Below are 19,347 nucleotides of genomic sequence, written 5' to 3'. Positions count from 1 at the left end.
ACTCGGGGTGTAGGGGGGTCCCACCCTTTGGATGGGCACGGTGGACATTCACAGCTTCTGAGGTCCATGAAGGCAAAGCCAGGTCTCTTTGTCCCCTAGTGTCCTGAATGTTGCGCAAGGCCTGGGCCGAGGAGACACTCAGTATTCAGTGAATGAGGAAGTGAATGAGTGAATGCATTCTTTTATGGCCTAGGAGCTTGGGCAGCCCAGTTCCTCATGCAACTCCCAGAAACCACCTCTCCAAGGGGGCTGCTCCCCCTTCTGGCTTCTGTAGGACTCAGATGCCCTCAAATGCAGCTTTGACATTTGCCTCACCACCCTCCCTCCCCCACCGACCCCGCTCTACCAGAAGCTGCAGGGCTGGGCCTGTGGACCCTTGCTTCCCTCCTGAACTTACCTGTCTACCCATTTCTACACAGGTGTCCTCTCCCTCCCCGCGTACTTCAGTCCTTACAACGGTGGGTCCCTGGGCCACGACGAGCGAGCCGATGCCTACGCGCAGCTGGAGCTCCGGACGCTGGAGCAGTCCCTCCTGGCCACCTGCGTGGGGAGCATCTCAGAGCTGAGTAAGTGCGGTGCATCCTGGTCTAGCTGGCTCTAAGGGAGAAGTCAGGGAAGAGCTCCCCTTCTGGATTCTGGCCTCCTCCTCCTCCTTCATGCTGCCTCTGAAAGCCAGGTCCTTCTAGGCCAGAGGTTGCAAATGGGTGGCCCGTAAGCATGGACATAAGTCTGGCCCTCAGACGCCCCAGTGCGTCTGCGCCCCCTTCCTGCAGGGCAGCGGTCAGGGGGAGCTTGCATCGTCATGCAGCTCGGCATGCTATAGCCAGCCCGAGTCATTCATTCATTTCCCCCACCCGGCCCGCCGCGCTCTGCAGTTACACCTGCTACTTGTTCTTAAAGCACCCCTGGAAATCTCAGTGTAGAAAACGAGAGATCAAAGCAGAGCTCTTCTGGCTGACATTAGTTGTGCTGGGGTGCCACAGCCATGGCAGGGCCACCTGGGCCTCCCCTGGGACCTCAGGCCCTGCGGAACACAGCTGGAAACCCCTCAGACTGGGTCATTCCTGTTTGGCAGCTGCTTCTCTTAAAGGAAAGTGCTAGGCAGGGAATTGCGTGCATCTCCCGATCTCTTGCTCATTGTCCCAGTTGTTTAAGAAATCAGACTGTATACTCCTCCTCCTTAGTTCTGCCTGGCAGCCCCGTGAGACTGGCCAGTGGTGGGCGGGGACACTACACAGGGGTCGGAACTCGTGGTATGGAAACAGGTGCAGTCTCACTCTGCTCGAGCCCTTCCGCATGTCTGTGATGTCCTGGAGCTTTCTGAATGGCGAATGGCGGCCCGTTTGCTTCTTCAGGACACAGCACCTTCCCTCCATCCTTCTTCCCCTCCCCCTTCCTCCCTCTTCCCAGAGCAGGAAAGAAAGTGCCTGGTTCAAGATCACAGAGCAGCTTCATCCTAGGGCTGGATGAGAAGGCAGGACTTCCAGCCCGGTCTCCTGTGGGCATCACAGAAGTCAGGGCTAGTGCACGGCTGCCCCAGCACCCTGTAGGAAGTGGGCTTAGGTATGTCTGGCTCAAGTGGCCACCCTTCTACTAGCCTGGGGCTGTGGACTTCCTAGATGTGGCCAGCAGCCCAGACACCAGCATCTCTAATAGCTGACATCAGGATTGGAGCCTGGTCCTTTGCCTTTTACCATGGCGGCCTCTGTGCCCAGGATAGTGCACAACCAGGCAAAGGGAGAGCCATTCAGAAACTTTCCTCAAGGGAAGGGCTGGTCATCGTTCAGCCCCTATTGGTTCTACCTTCTAAAAATATCCCAAGTTTTAGTTTGCCCCTTTGGCCACCTCCACTTCTATCAACTCAGCCCAATCTAGGGCCATGTCAACACAAATTACATTGAGTCACTCATCTGCTCAGTGTCCCCTCCACCCTCCCATGGCTTCCCAGCTCACTCACTGAAATCCCCAATTCTCACCATGTCCCCCCCAAATCCAGTATATGATTTGGCTTCATCGCCTACTCCGCCTCTCTTATGGACTGTGCTCCCGCCACCCTGGCGTCCTGGCCAGGATCCTCCCTCCCCAGGGCCTTTGCACTGGCTTTCCCCTCTGCCTGTGACCATTTCCTCCACATACCCAACTATGTTGGTCCTTCATCTCATGTTCTTCAAGCCTCTGCCCAAATGATACCTTATTAGGCCTTCCCTGAGCATCCCCTGTGTAGATGAGTCCCCCATTCTCATTCCTCGGTCTCCCTCCTTACAACTTTAGTTCATTCAAAGGACAGACACCATTTAAAATGGATCATGGATTCACTTGTAAATGGTCTTTCATCTCTCTCCCTTGACTAGAATGTCAGCTTCATGAGACTAGACTTTCTGTTTTATTCTTGCTGTATTGTATTCCCATGATTAGAATGTACCTGATGCCGTGTGTGTGTAAAGAAATGAGTTCTGTATTGTCCAGTGTTTGCCTCCTAAAACCCACCTAGGGTGAGTCCACATCCTGGCCCAGTGGATCCTTGGGGCAAAGGGAAGAAGCATTCCTCTCTCGCATCTTTTCACAGGCGACCAAAGAGGCTGGTCACAAGCCACGTTGCCCCACCTCCCCACCCTGAAACCAGGGTTTTTGCTAACCCACAGTGAGAGAGGGAGGAGACAGAGGTGGAGGCTGGTAGTGGAGATTTTCTCTCTGAGACTAAAGACCTTAATGAGGCCACTGATACTTGGCACTGAGCTCCTCGTACCGAAAAGTTTACTGTGGGTTTAACATGCATTAACTCCCTGCACCCAGCCAGGACCGGCCTGCCTGGAAGTTTCTCTCTTGTCTCGGGCCCAACTGCACAGAGAATGTAGGCACTTGTATTTTTCCCTGTCCCTTTCTCCCCATGCAAAGGTAAATGGGAGGGAATACGAGGTAAACAAGACTAAGCATTTCTTTGTAAAGGGAGCCAGACGGCAGAGGCCTCATCTCAAAGGCAGAGTCACCTTGCAGACTCTTGCCTGCTGTTTTTATTTGATGGCTCATAATGAAGTTTGGACAGATGAGAAGCCCACGGTGCCTCTCCCCGGGGCTCTCCTGATCAGCCAGCAGCGCCAGCTTACTTTCCCGTGCCTTGTGGGCGTTTCTGGGCTTCAGGCTTAGGTTTCATCCCGCTTAGGATCAGCGGATTCTCAAGTACGAGGACATTTCTGGAGCGGCTCTGGGCGCCCACGTGCACGAAAGCAAGAGTGCAGGCCAGTCCGGGCCACAGCATCGCCAGGCAGCTGGGGTGACGGGCCCGGATTCTGTGCTGTGACCCTGTTGCGGACTGAAACCTTTGTAAAAATAGAACAGAAAACATATGTCAGGAAACATGAAACCAAAGACATAACACACAAGCCAGTTTTTTAAAAATGATGAGACAAAAGATCACTCTGTCAAATCGCCATGAGACTCTTCTAAAGGTCGCTCTCAGTTTCTAAAATTAGCTTGCTGTGACCCCGCGACAAACAGTAACAAACAGTTTGCAGCCCTGTCCCAGGGCCCAGACCACACTCTCACGGAGCCATGACCCAGAGCGTACATTTGGGATTCAGGGTCCCCGGGCTGAGTCCCGACTGGTTCACTTACTAGTACAGCCGGGACAAGTCCTTTAACTTCTCCGAGCCTGTTTCCTTGTTTGTAAAATGGAAATATCTCCCCCACGGGGAGGCTGTGGAGATTAGATGAGATCTAGTCTATTTTTCCCATCTCTCGAGCCTAGAAGATATGAGGTAGCAGGGAGGAAGGTCTTCCCTGGGGAGAACACCTAGGGCGAGGGGTTGGCTTTGGCCGTAAGGGGGGCTGCCGAGCAGTCTGAGTTTTCTGCGCCTCCTCATAGTTGTCTGCGGGCATCTGCTTCTTGATCTGAGAGACCAACGGCACACAGCTGGGCCCAGAGCCCGGAGCCGAGAGGCTGGGGACTTGCCTCTACAGCGGCCATTCTGCCTCCTTTGTGGTCCCCACCCCCCTTCCCTGGCCCAAATCTTTGGAAAGCCTCTCTCTGTACCCGGCTTCCTTTCAGGGAATGCTTCAGGGTCCCTTCCATTTATTCCTTGATTCTGGCTGGAAATGTGCTGCCAAAAGGGTTCTACACCAAGAACAATAAAACGATCATAAACATAATTAACGATAATGGCTTCTACCTTGTCAAGCCTTTGAAGTGTTGCCACAAGGTCTCTCTTTGATGATGCTATCGGGGACTCTCTCACTTCTCCTCCTTGTGGTCCTGCGATGCTGCCAAAAGTTATGCCATTTTGACCTGGAGAAATGGAAGCCAGGTTTCAGCTGGTGGCAGCCAACTTAGCTGCACAACTAGCTGCTAGGGGGCGGGTCGGCCTGGCGATTGTCCACAGCAGTTTCTGCCACCCGGGAGCCCGAGGGCGGGGTGGGACCTGGCATCTCCGGGCTCAGACTCCGGGCTCAGACTCCTCCCGTCCTGCCTGTGGTGGGAAATGTGGGGTAAGGCTTGACTGCGTGGAAAAGAACCGTGGAAGGGAGAGCCCTGCGGCAGGCGGCCTGGAGGATAGAGGAGTAATAGTCCTAGGACAGCAATGATAATGGTGTAATTCATCTGTACCAAGTACTCTGTGCCAAGCATGATGTTAAGTGCCTCACACTTATTATTTATTTGAATCCTCACGATTCTGAGGTTAGATAGGTAGATCTCATTGTACAGATGAGGAAAGAGAGGCACTGATGAGAAACTTCTATAAGGCCCCTCACTGGAAATAGCAGAGCCCTGACTGGAAGCCAGGCGTGTCTGACTCTGGAATCTGGGCTCTCGTCCGTTAACCTGGCGAGTCCATAAGCTCACTGGACACGAGATTCACCGCAGGAACATCTACAAAAGAGGATGCCCAGGTCCTGCCCAGACCAATTAAATCAGTCTTGGGGATGGGAGCCAGGTGTCCGTAAGTCACGAGGTACCCCCCAGCTGGGCTACAATCGCAGGGACGAGCAGAGTCAGGTGTGGAGAGAGGAAGGGGAGGGAGGCGTGGAGGTCTCTTTCCCAGTGGAGATCTCCAGTTCCAGGGGTGTCATTTTCCCCGCTTGGAAGCCAGACACCATCGCTGAGGCTCTCCTAGGAGAACCTGGCCGCTAATGGACTCAAATTGAGCCCCACCAGAAGCTGTATTTTATTTTATTTTTTTTAAAGATATTATTTATTTATTTGACAGAGATCACAAGTAGGCAGAGAGGCAGGCTGAGAGAGAAGTGGAGGCAGGCTCTCTGTTGAGCAGAGAGCCCCATGTGGGGCTCGATCCCAGGACCCTGGGATCATGACCTGAGCTGAAGGCAGAAGCTTAACCCACTGAATCACCCAGCTGCCCCCAGAAGCTGTATTTTAAAGTGAAATGATTGTGTGAGGAGATCTCTTGATTTTGTAAATGTCTGGGGGGCGCCCGTCAGGCAGCAGACCCCGTGCAGGGTGCTGGGGACTCTGTGGAGCAGAGAACCAGACTCTCGGAGGCCAAATCACAAAGGTTAATTGAATAAATGAGCTGGTTCTGCCACTCCCCGAATGATCTTCATCAGAGGAAAACCTGCCTGTTTCTCTCGACTTAGGGCCAGCCTTGTCCAGAAGCTTTCTCTGGAAGGGGCCATCTCTAAGGAACTGCCACACATTGGGGGGGAGCTGGTCCCCGGTCAAGGCCCCCGTCAGTTCTCAGGCCCATGGAGAATGGAAGGGGGCAGGGGCGCGCAGGTGCAGGGGGCTGTGTGGCCCATCCTGTCTCAGCATTGTGGCCTCACACAATGACGGGACGTTTCCTGTCCCAGGCCACTAGGATATTCAAAAAACTTGACTTGGGCACTAACCCCGTGCAGGATATGGGGACCCGAGGACCCCACAGACATTAGTGGGTCAGGCCTGGGTCACAGTTCAGTTCATGGACTTTGGAGTCAAAGAGGCCTGCTACAAATCTAGACCCTACCATTTACTAGGCACAGGACTTTGGCTGGTTAAGCTCTTTGCACCGTGGCCTCCCTGTGACTGGGGAAATGTAGGGAGTCAGTTAAGGATTTGTTTTCCAGATAAGCCTCCATTTCTTCACCTGTAAAATGGGGATAATACTGGGCCCCAGTGTTACTATTATAAAAGGATCGAATGGAAGCCCGTTTCTGGGAAACCGCACACTCCGCACACAGTGAGCCCTCAGGGCCAGTGGCCACTGTCACCTAACCTGATGTATTGGAGATGGAGGGCCCTGTCCCGCAGAAGCACCTGGCCTTGGTGCAGGATGACACGAGGGAGGGCCACCGCACCCCGGGGCGCTGCGTGTCAGAGGCCAGGACTCCCTCCGTCAAAGAGCTGGGGAAAGGCCCACTGGGTGGTGGAGAGCGGAGGATGTCGAAAGAGAAACCACATTAGCATAAGTTCTGAAGCAGACCGGCCCTGCCAAGTCTGGGGCTCGGCAGTTCCGGCGAGACTGGCAGGGAAAGGAAACCGAAATGGCTGTTGCGTGTCTAGGTGACGGTTCCCACCTCCGCCTGCCGGCTCTGGGGTAAACAGTAATTAGGCACCACTGCAGGGGAGCCGCTTCTCTGCAGCCACGAGGAGCCTTGGAAGCATGGGGGTGGTGACCTCAGACTTCTTCTCTCCCCCCAACCCCCGCCACCCTCCCCGCAGGTGACCTGGTATCCCGCGCCATGCACCACATGCAGGGCCGCCGGCCGCTCTGCCCGGGCTCCAGCCCCGCCCGCCAGGCCCGCCAGCCACCCCAGCCCATCACCTGGTCCCCCGACGCCCTCCACACGCTCTACTACTTCCTGCGCTGTCCACAGATGGAGTCCATGGAGAACCCCAACCTGGACCCCCCAAGGATGGCCCTGAACAACGAACGGTAAGGGTCCTGCCGGGGCTGCTCCGTGGGTGGACTGTGGCCCACACGGGCCCGGCCCTGGCCTACAGTCATGCCCTTCCCCCCAGGTGGGGGCGGCCTGGGGTCGTCGAGGCTCAGAATGGATTGTGGCTTGTGTCTCGGGTGTTCCTGCTCTAACACTCGCTTCCTGGACTCGCTGGCATTCAGGCACCCCTTTATAAACACAGGTATTCACAGCTGCCTGGAAGGTGCTAGTGGGTGAGTGAGGGCTTTGAGGAGAAGCACTAAGGACAGTGTCTGGCTGGGAACAGACCCCCCGTCAATGGCAGCCCTGTGATCAGGGTGAGGCCAACGTTCCCACTGTTGGAAGGGACCTAAGGCTTGCCCTGCCCCAGCCATTCAAGTCACAGATGAGAGCATCGTGCCTCTAGTAGGTTTGTGGTTGAAGAGTCGCAGGACCCAGGCCTGCTGCTCTCTCTTCCTGGCTGGCAACAGGGCTGCGAAGCACAGATGTAAAGGTTTTACACTGCACAAGGGGACCCAGTGAGGGGCACGAGTGGGAGACAAACACGGAGTCATGTCCGCCTGAAGACCAGGTTGCCTTGTCTCGTTGCCTTGTCTAGTCTTACTCACAGGGCTGGCTTATAAAATTTGTCTTCCTGGAGAGGATGCTTTTTTCTGATTCACCCAGAACATCATATGTGCTGGCATAATCCTCACCTGGTGGGCCAGATGGCTACCTGGCAGGGTCTGTCCAGGGGCTCAAGGGTTGGGTGTGTGAAGGTCCCGGGAAAGACTTGCCCTTGAACAAGAAAGCACGGTCGGCATGCATTCCCCTGCTCAGCAGTCCCTAGAGAGGGAGACTGCCCAGGCAGGGGAGTGCTCTGTGCCACATGGAGGAGGAAGGAGCCCCACCCCATCAGGCTGCTGCCTTGGAGAGGCGTCGGATCTCATCAACTTTGTGGTCCTCACTCCTGCTCCGCAGCCAGGCCCACTTCTCTGGTGCCCCCACAGTCACAAAAAACAAAGGTGTGATGCGTCCCAGCTCGTTCAAAACCGCCATCGTGGAAATAGGGGATATCCTGTGGACCTATGGCCAACATTGCAGATTGAGAATGCAGTGGCCCAGGCTGGGCACGAACAGCGCTCATGGACCCTGAGAACTTTGTGCAAGGTTTCAGGCCTCCCTGAGCTTCAGTCTCCTCTGCTGTAAACAGTGGCAGTGAAGCCATTGTAAGGGTTGAATCGTGACAATCAACACTTCCCGAGCACTTAGGAGGTGCTGGGCACCGTGCTGAGTGCTTGCCAGCTGTGTGCTCTTGAGTATGCCCTCAGGAAACGCATGGGCTTCACGGCCCCAGTGGACAGATGAAGAAGTGGAGGCAGAGAGAGGTTTGGTGACTTGCCAAGACCACAGAGGCTCTGCTCACAACCACTATACATGAACGACTGTGTGTGTGACAAGAGGCATGAAGCAGCGGTGGCCCAGGGACACACACATAGTAGGCTCCCAGTAAAGGATACCACTGCTGTGATTATGACCAGCGTCATTATTAGATCGTCACTGTCTTGGGGATGGAGGGTGAATGCAGGGCCTAGGTAAGTCACTCCGGGCCTGACCCCGAGCAAGAAGGCAGCGGGTGGAGGCTTCCTGAAGGAAGCACCCGGCAGGAAGGGGGAACAGGAGCAGAGGCCCTAAGTCGCAGCTGTTTCTGCTTTGTGCAGAAATTGTTGTGGTTTCCAGAGTGGGCTGGGAAGAAGAAAGGGCAAGGAAAACATGTGAGGGGTGGGGAGGACTCGCTGGTTGTTTGGTGAGGTCCCCAGGGGGCTAGACGACACCCCGTCACCGAAGCACAGGTGGCTGGGAGAAGATGACAAACCTTCTTTGGGTCCACTGCTGTGGCCTAGGCCTCTTGGCCCTCTGGTGGTGACCATGGCCATTGGCCATGGGGCCATGGGGCAGGCTAGGGAGGGGCTCCTCTGCAGCCGTGACGCCCAGAACCCCTTGGCTGTCTCTGTGGCTGCCCTCTGGCTTTCCTCCTGGGAGAACTCCCCACCCCCAGTGCTCTAACGCACAGCCACAGAGTTTCTGCATGACTTGGGTTGTTGTCTGGACGCAATTGTAGTAGCTCAGCTACTATACGTGTGTGTGTGTGTGTGTGTGTGTGTGTGCAGATATCTCATTATTTAAAATCCACACTGTCTGTGGCACAAAAGAATTGGTAGCTAAGGCATTTTTCCATGAATCATTCAAATGAGTATTAGATACATGGGGAATTGGAACCACCATTAGGAAAAAAGTATCCAGACATTTCAGATTTGGGCACGAAAAAGAGGACACCCTAAAAATACCCAGGCTGGCAGACAGCCTCACAGCTGTGTGGTGGCCCGGCTCCTGGCTGCTTGGATCCTGCCATGCTTGGACTCCGTTGGATGGGGCAGGCCCCAGCGAGCCTGGCTGCCCCTTCCTGGGGCCACCAAGCTCTCGTTCCATGGCAGGCAATGCCACACATCTCCTCATGGCACCGCCATGCTGGCATCCTCGCCAGAGCTCTGGGGAAACCTCCTCTCCGTGCACACTAATGGCCAGAATTGGCTCTAGGGCGAAAGGGCTTTGCTTTTGTGAGTCTGGGGAGGGCTGTCTGTCTCTTTCCGTCCCCTGTACCCCCACTTTATTGACTCTCGAAGTTCCTGCCTCTGTCCCACATGAGGAGTGAGGGGATCAAGTCCACCCAGCCAGAATCCAGAGCCTCTGATTTCCGGTATGATGGCCGAACGGGGTCCCAGAGGCCTCTGGTTCAGGGATTGGGTGGCTCGGGGCCTGTGGTCTTCAAGGTCTGCAGGGATTTAGGGGTCTTCCACTGCCTTGCTCACAGGGGCTGAGGAGCCCGGTGTGGTGGCTTGGGTTTGGCCACACGGTAACATTGATGGTGTCATTCACATCTCTGCTCAGAGATTTCTGCTTGGAGGAAATGGCCCTTCCTCCTTCCCACGGGGCACTCTGTGACCCCGTTCCTGCTGCTAAAGGCTGGGACAGGCGTTCCTCCCTCTGTGTGAAGCTCCTCATGGCCTCCCTGCTGAGTCACGTGCTGCCTTGGCCCCGCTCAGTCGGGCTTTAGTATCTCCCGGGAAGGGCCGTCTCCCCGGAGCCTCCTGCTCGGGGTGCGGGAGGGGAGGTGCTGGGAGGAGGGAGCGGCAGAAACAGGAGCCGCGGTGGGTAGGGGGGCGGCTTTGCGAGGGACAGTTGAGCACTGGAGCCCAGGCTTTGGGGTGAGGCCTTGACTCTGGTCCAACCTCCCACACAGGCCCCTCCACATTCCAGACGCCTCACCTGGAAAGCGGGGAGGATGAGGTGAGATAAGACACAGAAGGTAGCCAGCTCTTCCTTCGAAAAGGCCTTTCCGCCTACTTGTGTTTCTTTTGTGCCCCACGAATAAGCAGGGTAGGTGCTGGAATGACCTCTGTTTTACCAGCGAGGGCTCGAGGCTGGAGGGGGCACCCAGCTGCTAAGTGGCCGGGCAGGGATTTGAACCAGGTCTCTCCAACCTCACAGCCCTCGCCCTCTGCCGTGCCCAGATGCTTAGCCCTGGTCCTCAAACTCTCAAGGCACCTGAGTGGGTCTCCCGGGGCCATCCTGGCCCCCTACCTGCCTGTCTGTTCCCAGCACCCATCTCTTGCCACCCAGCAGAGCCTCACAGGCGGGGACTCCCTGCACCCTTGTGGGGACTCCCCGCACCCATCCGGGGCCCCTCTCCTGCTAGCAGCTCCGCCTCGCAGTGCCGGCGAGACACGAGGCAGGGTCTGACACGCAGGAGCGGTCACAGCTGCCGCCCTGCAGGGCATGTCATCGCCTGAGCCCACACTTGAGAAGTGAAAGAACTTGCTGTCAGAGATCCAGGGTTGCCCATGGAGATGGGGGAGCCTCCTTCCCCCGAGGTCTGGAGGAGAATGGACAGCCATCTGGCTAAGTGCGGTCCTTGCTAGTCGTGCCTGGAGGCAGAGGGACGAGCTCGCTGCAAGAGTGTCCTGGGTGGAGATGCCTCCTTGGCCATCATCCTCGTGGGGACGAGGTGTCTGGGAAGCAGGCAGGAAGGTGGCACGGACATACAGGAGTGGCGGGAGGTCTGCCAGCTTGCCAGCAGATTGCTGGAAAGGAGACAGATAGTTCGAGGGGCAGAGGGGGCTGAGATACACGGAAGGTAAACCAATTTTCTGCTTCAAAACCTCGGGTGCTGGAGGGCCCGGTCTCAGCAGGTGGCATTCCCCGGTGTATGTGATCTGACGGCGGCAGCAACAGGGATGCCAGGCCTTTGAGGACTCGCTGGGAATCTAGGAACGACAGCAGGCCCCTTGTCCATGGACCGGCGTGTTTGCTGGAGCCTGGCCTCTTCCCTCTCCCCGGCCCTGCCTGGCGCCCCTTGGGGGAGGGAAGCACACTCCGAAGGCTTGGGGGCTGCTGCTGCACAGGATGCTTAGCCAGGAGGAACATGGGAGCTGAGCCAGAGTCTGATGGGAGACCGAGCCTGAAGTATCTGGTGTCATGATGTCCAGCCTGCCAGAGCCCTGTCTGAGGAGGACCCTGCTCTTCAAACACATGCCTTTCTGATCGGACTTCCCGCTTAGTGACTGTAGAGCCCTTGCGGGCAGGTTCCTCCAAAGCTCGGTTCTGCAGACCACCAACACGCAGTCCTCACAGGTCTAAATGAGTTCACATTCCTAACATTCTAGAACAGTACCTGGAACACAGTAAATGCCGGATAGGAGCAACTATGATCATTAACGTGATCACTTGTACTGGGCAGAGGGCGCAGCATGCGGAGACTGCAAGGCAGGGGAGAGTGTGGTCCCTAGTGGAGACAGACAGGAGTGGCGTGGTAGACAACAAGGAATCGGGTGGCGGGACGAAGCTGCGGAGGAGCCGGGACTGTGATAAGGAGAGGGCTTAGTTGTGGCCTGGTAGGTCCTGGCCCTGTCCTCTGGCATGGGACTTCCTGGGATTGGCTTCTTTGCCCTCAGCCCAGCCTTCCACACTCAGCACCAGGACCCCTCTGGGAGCAAGGGGACAGAAGGCACAGGGCAGCCCTGCCGACTCTGCTTGCCTTGATGCTAGGAAGAGTGGCCTTCCTACCAAGATGTACGCCAACGCCCAGGCCTGGAGCAGTCTGGTCTGTGGTTCTGCCCCCCAAGACAGCACCAGGGGCCCCAAAGTGCTGGTTTGATAGTCATCTGAGGACACAGTTCCCAGAATGCTAGGTCTACTGAGGCTCTAGGGTCTGCTTCAAGGACGAAACCCTCGTTCCGGTAGGATCCTGGCGGAAGATGGCACGTGTCTGGCCCAGCTCTTGGCTGCTCCGTTCAAGCTAGTCAAGGAAGTTTCCAGCAAATATGTGCACAGAATTTGGAAGCGATGGAGCCAGCCAAGGCACCACCCACCACAGGTGCCCTTAGTCCCCTAAAAGTCCACCCCTGGGGTTTCAGACCCCACCCAAGAGGAGATAGATTCCAGGAGCCTCTTGGGTCCCCTCGGAGGTGTTCTCTCTGCTGCCTTCCAGCAGTACAGCCGGCCAGCTTATCGTTCTGGGCCTCAGTTTCCTCGCTGGGGAGATGGCAAAGGTACGATGGCCACGAGCAGTAAACAAGATAATTTGTTGAAACACTAAGCTTAGTGGCTGGCTCATTAAAAATATGTATTAAAAAAATATGTATTAAGTGGCAGCTGCCGCCTTCCTCATTATTGTAACAGTCAGAAACGTGTTGAGAAGACACGTGTTTGACACCCAGAGTCAGCTGTCTTCATTGACCTCGAATGGCATTTCTTAAAATGCGGTTCTCAAGTGGTCTCTGTTAGTCATACTACTAATACATTACTGCTATTGCTAGTACTGGTATTACTAACCTAACTACTCCTGCTACTAATGCAACTAGTGACAGGACTCCTCGCAAACGCTGCCCGGAGCCGAGAGCCAGCATTCAGAGAGCGCACACGAAGTGGCAGACACCGTCTTCGGTGCTTTGCTTATTAACCCACGGTTCTCCCTGTACTTCTGTCCATCAGCAGGGAAGAGATATGAGAGAATCTGGAAGGGTGCCTTCCGTGACCGAGTCTCCAGCGTCACGTGGGAGGCTGGCACAAGACAGGAGACAAAGAATGAGCAAAGCCCAGCAGACAGTGGAAGAGGCAGCCCGCTGCCCGACCCCGTGTAGGACGGCCCTCAGGCTGCGTGGCCTGCCTGGGTTCGGACCCAGCTCTGCCGCTGATGAACGGGGGGGGGGCTTCGGGCATGTCACTTAGCTTCTGTGCCATGGTCTCTTCTCAACAGGGTTATCAGGCTTCGAGTTAATATACCAAGAGCGCTTAGAGCCGCTCCTGGCCCACGGAAGCCTCTATCATCCTCACTGCATATTCAGGGGGACCTCAAGGAGCCTGGCGGGGTCAGGGAGCGCAGAGCAGCCCCGGGGTTTTAACTGGGTGTCCAAGGACAGCTGTAGGAAGATGGGGACAGGCCAAGGGGCAAGGGGCAGCAAAAGTCACAGAAGGACTTTGTTGTTTCAAAGTGTGCATTTCATGACACAGCTGGATCTATGTTTTAAAATCACAAGAATTCGGTGGAGAGAATTTGGTGTTTGCTTTCTTAAGTTCTCAGTGACGGCAGATCTAGGCAAGTCCATCGAGGTGGGGCTGGAGCAGCTCTCCCGGGGAGAGGCACGTCCTCAGAGGCGTCTGAGGGTCAAGTCCAGCTCCTGCCCCGCTACCCCTCTGGCTCTGGGATCTGAGAGAGTCCAGCTTCCTGTCTGAGCCTCAGTTTACCCCTGTGTAAAGTAGAGCCCCTCTGCTTCCGGATTCTGCCTCCGAGGGGCACCCCCCAAGTCCTGGGGGAATACTGCCAGTACAGGAGAGGTATAAAGCGAGGAGAGGCGCCTCTTTGTTCCATTCCAGATGCAGAAGGGGGGACGTCTCCCCTCTGCCGAGCACTTTACATAAATAGGAAGCACCACGGATAGGCTGTGCGCTCAGTGTGAAGAAGCAGGCTCGTTAATCTTTTGCTCAGCTTGCGAAAGTGTTTTCTTATCAAATAATAGAGATGATGGCAGTGGGGCTTGATGCTACTGACTTAGGGTTCCCTTAAATACCATTTCAAGAAGATTTGCAACATCAAGCTCTTTTCTCTCTTTTCCTCTCCCCCTTTCTGTGCATTAAATTCCCATCTGCTTACCCGAAGTGGAAGTCCAAGAAATCAGGAGAGTGATTGGGTGAATTAGTACTTGTTTCCCCACGTCCCCAAGACTGGAGCCTCCCGTAACCTCTGAAGGGGCTTGTTTACAGCCCGCCGTGCCTGGTCCTTCCCCATCATTTTATCTGCTGCTGCTTTCCTCCAGAGCACCTTCCCGGGCCTGGGGACGCCTGGCTGCTGCGTATCTGTCTGCTTACTCGTCCACCCCCTGCTCCCCACCCTCCAGAATGTGAGCTCCATAGACTGTGGATGGGCTTTGTTCTGACTGCGTGCCCAGCACAGACAACAGTCCCTGGCGCACAGTAGGCCATTAACGAGTCTGTTCAGTTAACGAAGCAGGATGTAGAGCCTGCAGGTTGGACTCATGTCAGAAAGACTGTGGCATGGGGTCTCTGCTCTGCCAGTTCTGAGCCGGGTGACTTGGGGCAGCTCGTTTCATTGCTCTGGCCTCCGCTTCTCAGCTTTCACTGGAAAACGGCTGGATCTCCTTCCAGAGGCTCTTGTGGCAGTCACAGGAGGTCACACATTTAAAGGCACAGAGTCAGCTCTTCAGACGCGCTAGCCCGTTATCTGTGTAATTACTGTTTCCGTCAACCTTAGGGAAGGCTTAAACAACCAAACCATGTTGAATGCATAAATAACCCAGAAACAATGGGGAATTTTAAAAAATCACTCAGAACGCATATTCTCTCAGGGTCCCTGGGTGGCTCACTCAGTTAGGCAGCCGACTCTTAGTTTCGGCTCAGGCCATGATCTCGGGGTCATGAGATCGAGTCCTCCTGCATCGGGCTCCACACCCAGTGGGGCATCTGCTGGACATTCTCTCTCTTCCCCTCCCCCTCTCTCTAAACTAGATAAATCTTTTTTAAAAAAGCATGTTTCCTCTCTCATATGCACACCCTCAGTCCCTGCCCTTAATTCCTTCAAGTCAGCCAGGCAGAATCCAGGGAGCCAGGCGACTCAGAGAGAAGATGAGGTAGACCAGATGTCACAAAGGCTAAGTGAGGACAGCTTTGCACAGAGATGTGTACAAACTTTAGATTTACCAAAACCTACCACCCAAGGATTGAAAATAACTTTAAAAGAGTGCCTGGGTGGCTCAGTGGGTTAAGCCTCTGCCTGCAGCTCAGGTCACAGTCTCAGGGTCCTGGGATCGAGCCCCACGTCTGGCTCTCTATTCAGCGGGGATCCTGCTTCCCCCACTCTCTCTGCCTGCCTCTCTGACTACTTGTGGTCTTTCCCTCTCTCTCTGTCAAATAAATAAAATCTTTAAAAAAAAATCAAAACTAGATTTTATCCACCCATTGGTTCAAAGACCAAGCAGGCTCAGCGTCAGACCCTCTCCAGCGTTACTGGGGTACCCTGGCCCCTTGCTTGCTGGTTGGGTCCAGTGCCCCCACGAGATGAGCTGAGGTTACCAGTCTCAGCTGGGGAGTGAGATGATCTGATGTATCTCACTCGGGCTGGGAACATGTAGTCGAAGCTTCACAGTCTGTAAAGCACTTAACATGTAGCACCCTCTGATAGATTTTCAGGAGAGCTCCCAGAGAAGGCTGTTACTGTTCCCATTTACAGAGGAGCAGACGGAGGCCTGGAGAGGGTCAGAGAGCCAGCCAAGGTCACAGCTAGGAAGAGGCAGATCGGGGTCAGGCAGGGAGGCCTGATTACAATAGCAGCATCATCGGGGCTGCCATGCCCCTCCCGCCTCCCAGGAGAGAAGAGGCAGGATCCCGAGAGCCAGGTCTCTAGGGGACACTGCCTCTATGCAGCGTGACGTAGGTGGCCCGCTCTCAGCCACTTGGGGCCTCTTCCTCGGCAGACGGGAGTTCGCTGGCTCAGGGTAGCCAGCCTGACGGTGGGCGTCTGTCCAGCATCTGACAAGGAATGAGCCAGGGATTGGGGGCAGACAAAGGAAGTGGTAGTGCCAGATAATGGGGGATGGAGACCGGGCAGGATCCTAGCCCCCAGGGGCTGCCTGTTGCATCTCACTTCCTGCCCCATTGTTGAGGCCACAGGTCCTTGCAGAAAAAAGGCTGCGCACCCGGGCCTGGGGGCTTCCTTCACTGGCAGTGTTTTTGTAACACCGCAGCCACAGTCCCCTTTGTCTACAATATTGCCAGGATCCCAGAGAGCCTTGGTGTGCTGGAAGTCCCTGCTCTGCAGGGAACAGACTTTGTTTTCTTAAAGGTGGCTTCCAGGGCTGAGCTGCTGATGTCCCAGGCACTGAGGGGACAGGAGAGCAGCTCAGATGATGTCTGCTGGAAGGCCGGGCTGCTCTCTGGCCCACTCCTATGTGCCTGCCACACAGCTCTAGAGAGCCCCTCCTCCCACAGGACCAACCACCTGAGACAGGACAGCCACCTGGCACTTGCCCCCACTTGGCTGCTGTTGTATTGGACATTTGGGGAGGGGAGCAGTGTCTTCAGAAGTCTAGAGAATATCCCTGAGGCTCCAGGGCCCAAACCAGCCTCCTGTTCCCTGCTGACTTCAGGGCTGATGAGGCCACAGGTGCAGAAGCTGGAGTTTGGGGGGCCTAGGTGAGCCATGGGGGCCCGCCTTTTGTCTGCCCTGCCTGCTTTTCCCGGGGTCAGCCAGCTGCTGGGCTCAGAACATTTTATGTGTGGTAATTTGGTGTTGCAAAGGACCCCAGAATCTTTGTTTGTTTATTTGTTTTACCTTTTAAAGCTTACAGATTGCCTGTGGCTAGCTATGTGACCTTGGATCTGTGTCCCAAGCCCTCAAAGCCTCAGTCTCCATCTCCACATTTGTAAAATGCACACTGATCATTGTACCTCCCCTGCCGGGTGGCTATATTAGAAATAGAGTCATGTGGGGCGCCTGGGTGGCTCAGTGGGTTAAGGCCTCTGCCTTCACCTCAGGTCATGATCCCAGAGTCCTGGGATCGAGCCCCGCATTGGGCTCTCTGCTCAACGGGGAACCTGCTTCCCTTCCTCTCTCTGCCTGCCTCTCTGCCTACTTGTGATCTATCTGTCAAATAAATAAATTTAAAAATCTTAAAAAAAAAAAAAAAGAAAGAAATAGAGTCATGTGAGCAGAGTCTCCTCTGCCTGCTCTGCACATAGTAGGTCCTCAACCTTGCGGTTTACTGCCCAGAAGCCAGTGCCAGCGTCTTTTTCCAAGTTGCAGTTGGGATGTGGGTGCAGAAAACAAGGTCAGTCCTGGGAGCCAGCACCATCTTTTCCTAGTCCTCGGGTGCACCGCTGTTTACTACGTGGGTCAGAGCCCCTCGTTGCCACTCGGGAATTAACCCCCTGGCCTCAAGAACCAGCTCCCTACTTCCTCTTAGAAGTTTCTAGAAACTCTACCTGACTGTGTGAATGGGTCATCTGTTTTTTTGCCTTAGACTGTGGAGGAGGGGGAGGCAACTTTTGTATGATTATACTCAGCTGAATCCATCCAAAGACCCTACCTGAAAGCCCTTTCCCCCTCCGTGCCCTGGGTGTCTGAGAGATAAGGACGCAGAAGAGCTAAGCCACAGTGTCCTCCAAAGGCTGGCCCAATGGCAGGTGGCAGGGTCCCCAGCTGTGGGTGTGAACAGGTTGGAGGCCCATGTGGGGTCTGGCTTCCATTCGGTGAAAGAGTCTGTGGTCTCTTGTCAGCCGTCCCAGACACAGAGCAGAGGTGGAGAAGGTGGGTCTCTCGCAGGTGAGGTGTGGCGGGCGGGCCAAGGCAGCCACACTCCAGGATCGTGGAGAGAGGCCTGCTTTCACAAGCTCCCCGCCAGGGGCCTGGGCAGCAGCCACCGCCCACCAGAGTCCCAGGCCCCAAAGCTCCAGGCTCCCTGAAGCCGGCAGAGACCTCCCTGCGAGGCCACAGAGGGCAGTGAGTTGGTGGCCGGTGTGCAGGCTTGCCCACTGAGATGCCACCCTGGACGCAGAGCCAGTTAGGGAAGACCGATGGCTCTGTCCCCTCCTCCGGGGCACAGCGACACACTGACACATGCAGAAGCACATCTCCTGCTTCCCTCCCCGAGAAGCCTCCTCCAGTGTCCTCCCTGGGCCCCAGACCAACCCCCAGCCCCCACCCCGAAACCCCCAAAAGGTGCCCTGGCCATGGAGCCCTGCCCCAGGACCCTGCTCTGGGGTCGAAAACTCTCCTGTGAAATGGTTGTCTTTTTTTTTTTTTTTTTTTTTTTTAAGATTTTATTTATTTATTTTAGAGAGAAAGCAAGCACAGCAGGGAGAGGAGGCAGAGAGAGGGGGAGAAGCAGGCTTCCTGCTGAGCAGGGATCCCATTGTGGGCCTCGATCCCTGGACCCTGGGATCTTGACCTGAGCTGAAGGCAGATGCTTGATGACTGAGCCACCCAGGCACCCCGGTTGTCTTTTTATCTGGGAAGTATTTTCTTCACCGAAGGCAGCCATTTTCCAATACCCAAGCCAACTCAAGCCTCCAAGAATGAAAGATGAAGTTGGTCCCCATTTTCCGAGCTCACTTGCCTGTAGAGTTAGGCCTGATGCCCTTGTTCATAGCACACAGAGCCCCACAGAGAGTTCTGGAAGGAGAGCAGGTCCCTGAAAACACGGTCGCAGCCAGAGGGCTTTGCTGCCAGGAGGGAGGAACATGCCACACAGTTACAGATTTGGAGACTGCGCTACTACACTGGCGGACCTGAGGGAATACCAGTGAGCAAAAGGTGCCGCCTTTGGGGGGATTGTAGTCAGAAGAGAAAGCAGCTAAGCTAACACTCAGGTGAACCGAAGACGATGACAGACAGGGTGAGCTACGCAGGGCTGGGGGGCAGAGTGGAGAGCTGCTTCAGGTTGGGCAGGAGGGGGTGGCAGGCGGCAGCTCACCCAGGAGCTAGGGTGGCCAGATATTTTGGGTTATCTGAGAGAGTTTGCTCTCCAGTGTGACTGGCAATAGCACGCCGCTTTCCTCTTGGAAGTGGGTCAGTTTGGGTGACAAAAGCTATGGCTTTTGTGCCTAAAACTCCCCATCGCTAAGATGAGGGAGACGGGGAAGGGTCCAGAACATGGACGACCAGAGCCGATTTCCTAAGCTGAGCGACACCGGAATGCTCTGTGTGGGAGCCCAGGGGCTGGGATCTACAGCCCGGGACCTCATCCCAGCTCTGCCACCTACCAAAGTGCGTGTTCTGGGGCAAGGTGGTCCACCTCGCTGGCCTTCAGTTTCCCCGTGTGTGAAATGGGGGTAATTCTAGTAGCTGTTTCGTAACATTTCTATGAGTGTTAAGTGAGTCAATAGGTGTGAGGGGCTTAAAACAGTGCCCGGTGCTTTGCATGCTAT

The 19,347-nt window shown here is 55.4% G+C and overlaps 1 protein-coding gene across 2 annotated transcripts in view; it reads left to right on the top strand.

Annotated features, from left to right (window-relative positions):
- The window catches only part of ABTB2 (ankyrin repeat and BTB domain containing 2), a 172,806-nt gene that overhangs the window by 126,036 nt on the left and 27,423 nt on the right, over positions 1 to 19,347 (top strand). For both annotated transcript variants that reach the window (XM_032356792.1, XM_032356793.1), the window contains exons 2-3: positions 420 to 566; positions 6,653 to 6,866. In XM_032356792.1, coding sequence (XP_032212683.1) covers positions 420 to 566; positions 6,653 to 6,866 — 361 coding nt within the window. The remainder of the gene's footprint in view (positions 1 to 419; positions 567 to 6,652; positions 6,867 to 19,347) is intronic.

Source organism: Mustela erminea, chromosome 9 (genome assembly GCF_009829155.1).
Source record: "Mustela erminea isolate mMusErm1 chromosome 9, mMusErm1.Pri, whole genome shotgun sequence".
Taxonomy (NCBI): Eukaryota; Metazoa; Chordata; class Mammalia; order Carnivora; family Mustelidae; genus Mustela; species Mustela erminea.
This window is presented reverse-complemented; position numbering and strand designations above follow the sequence as displayed.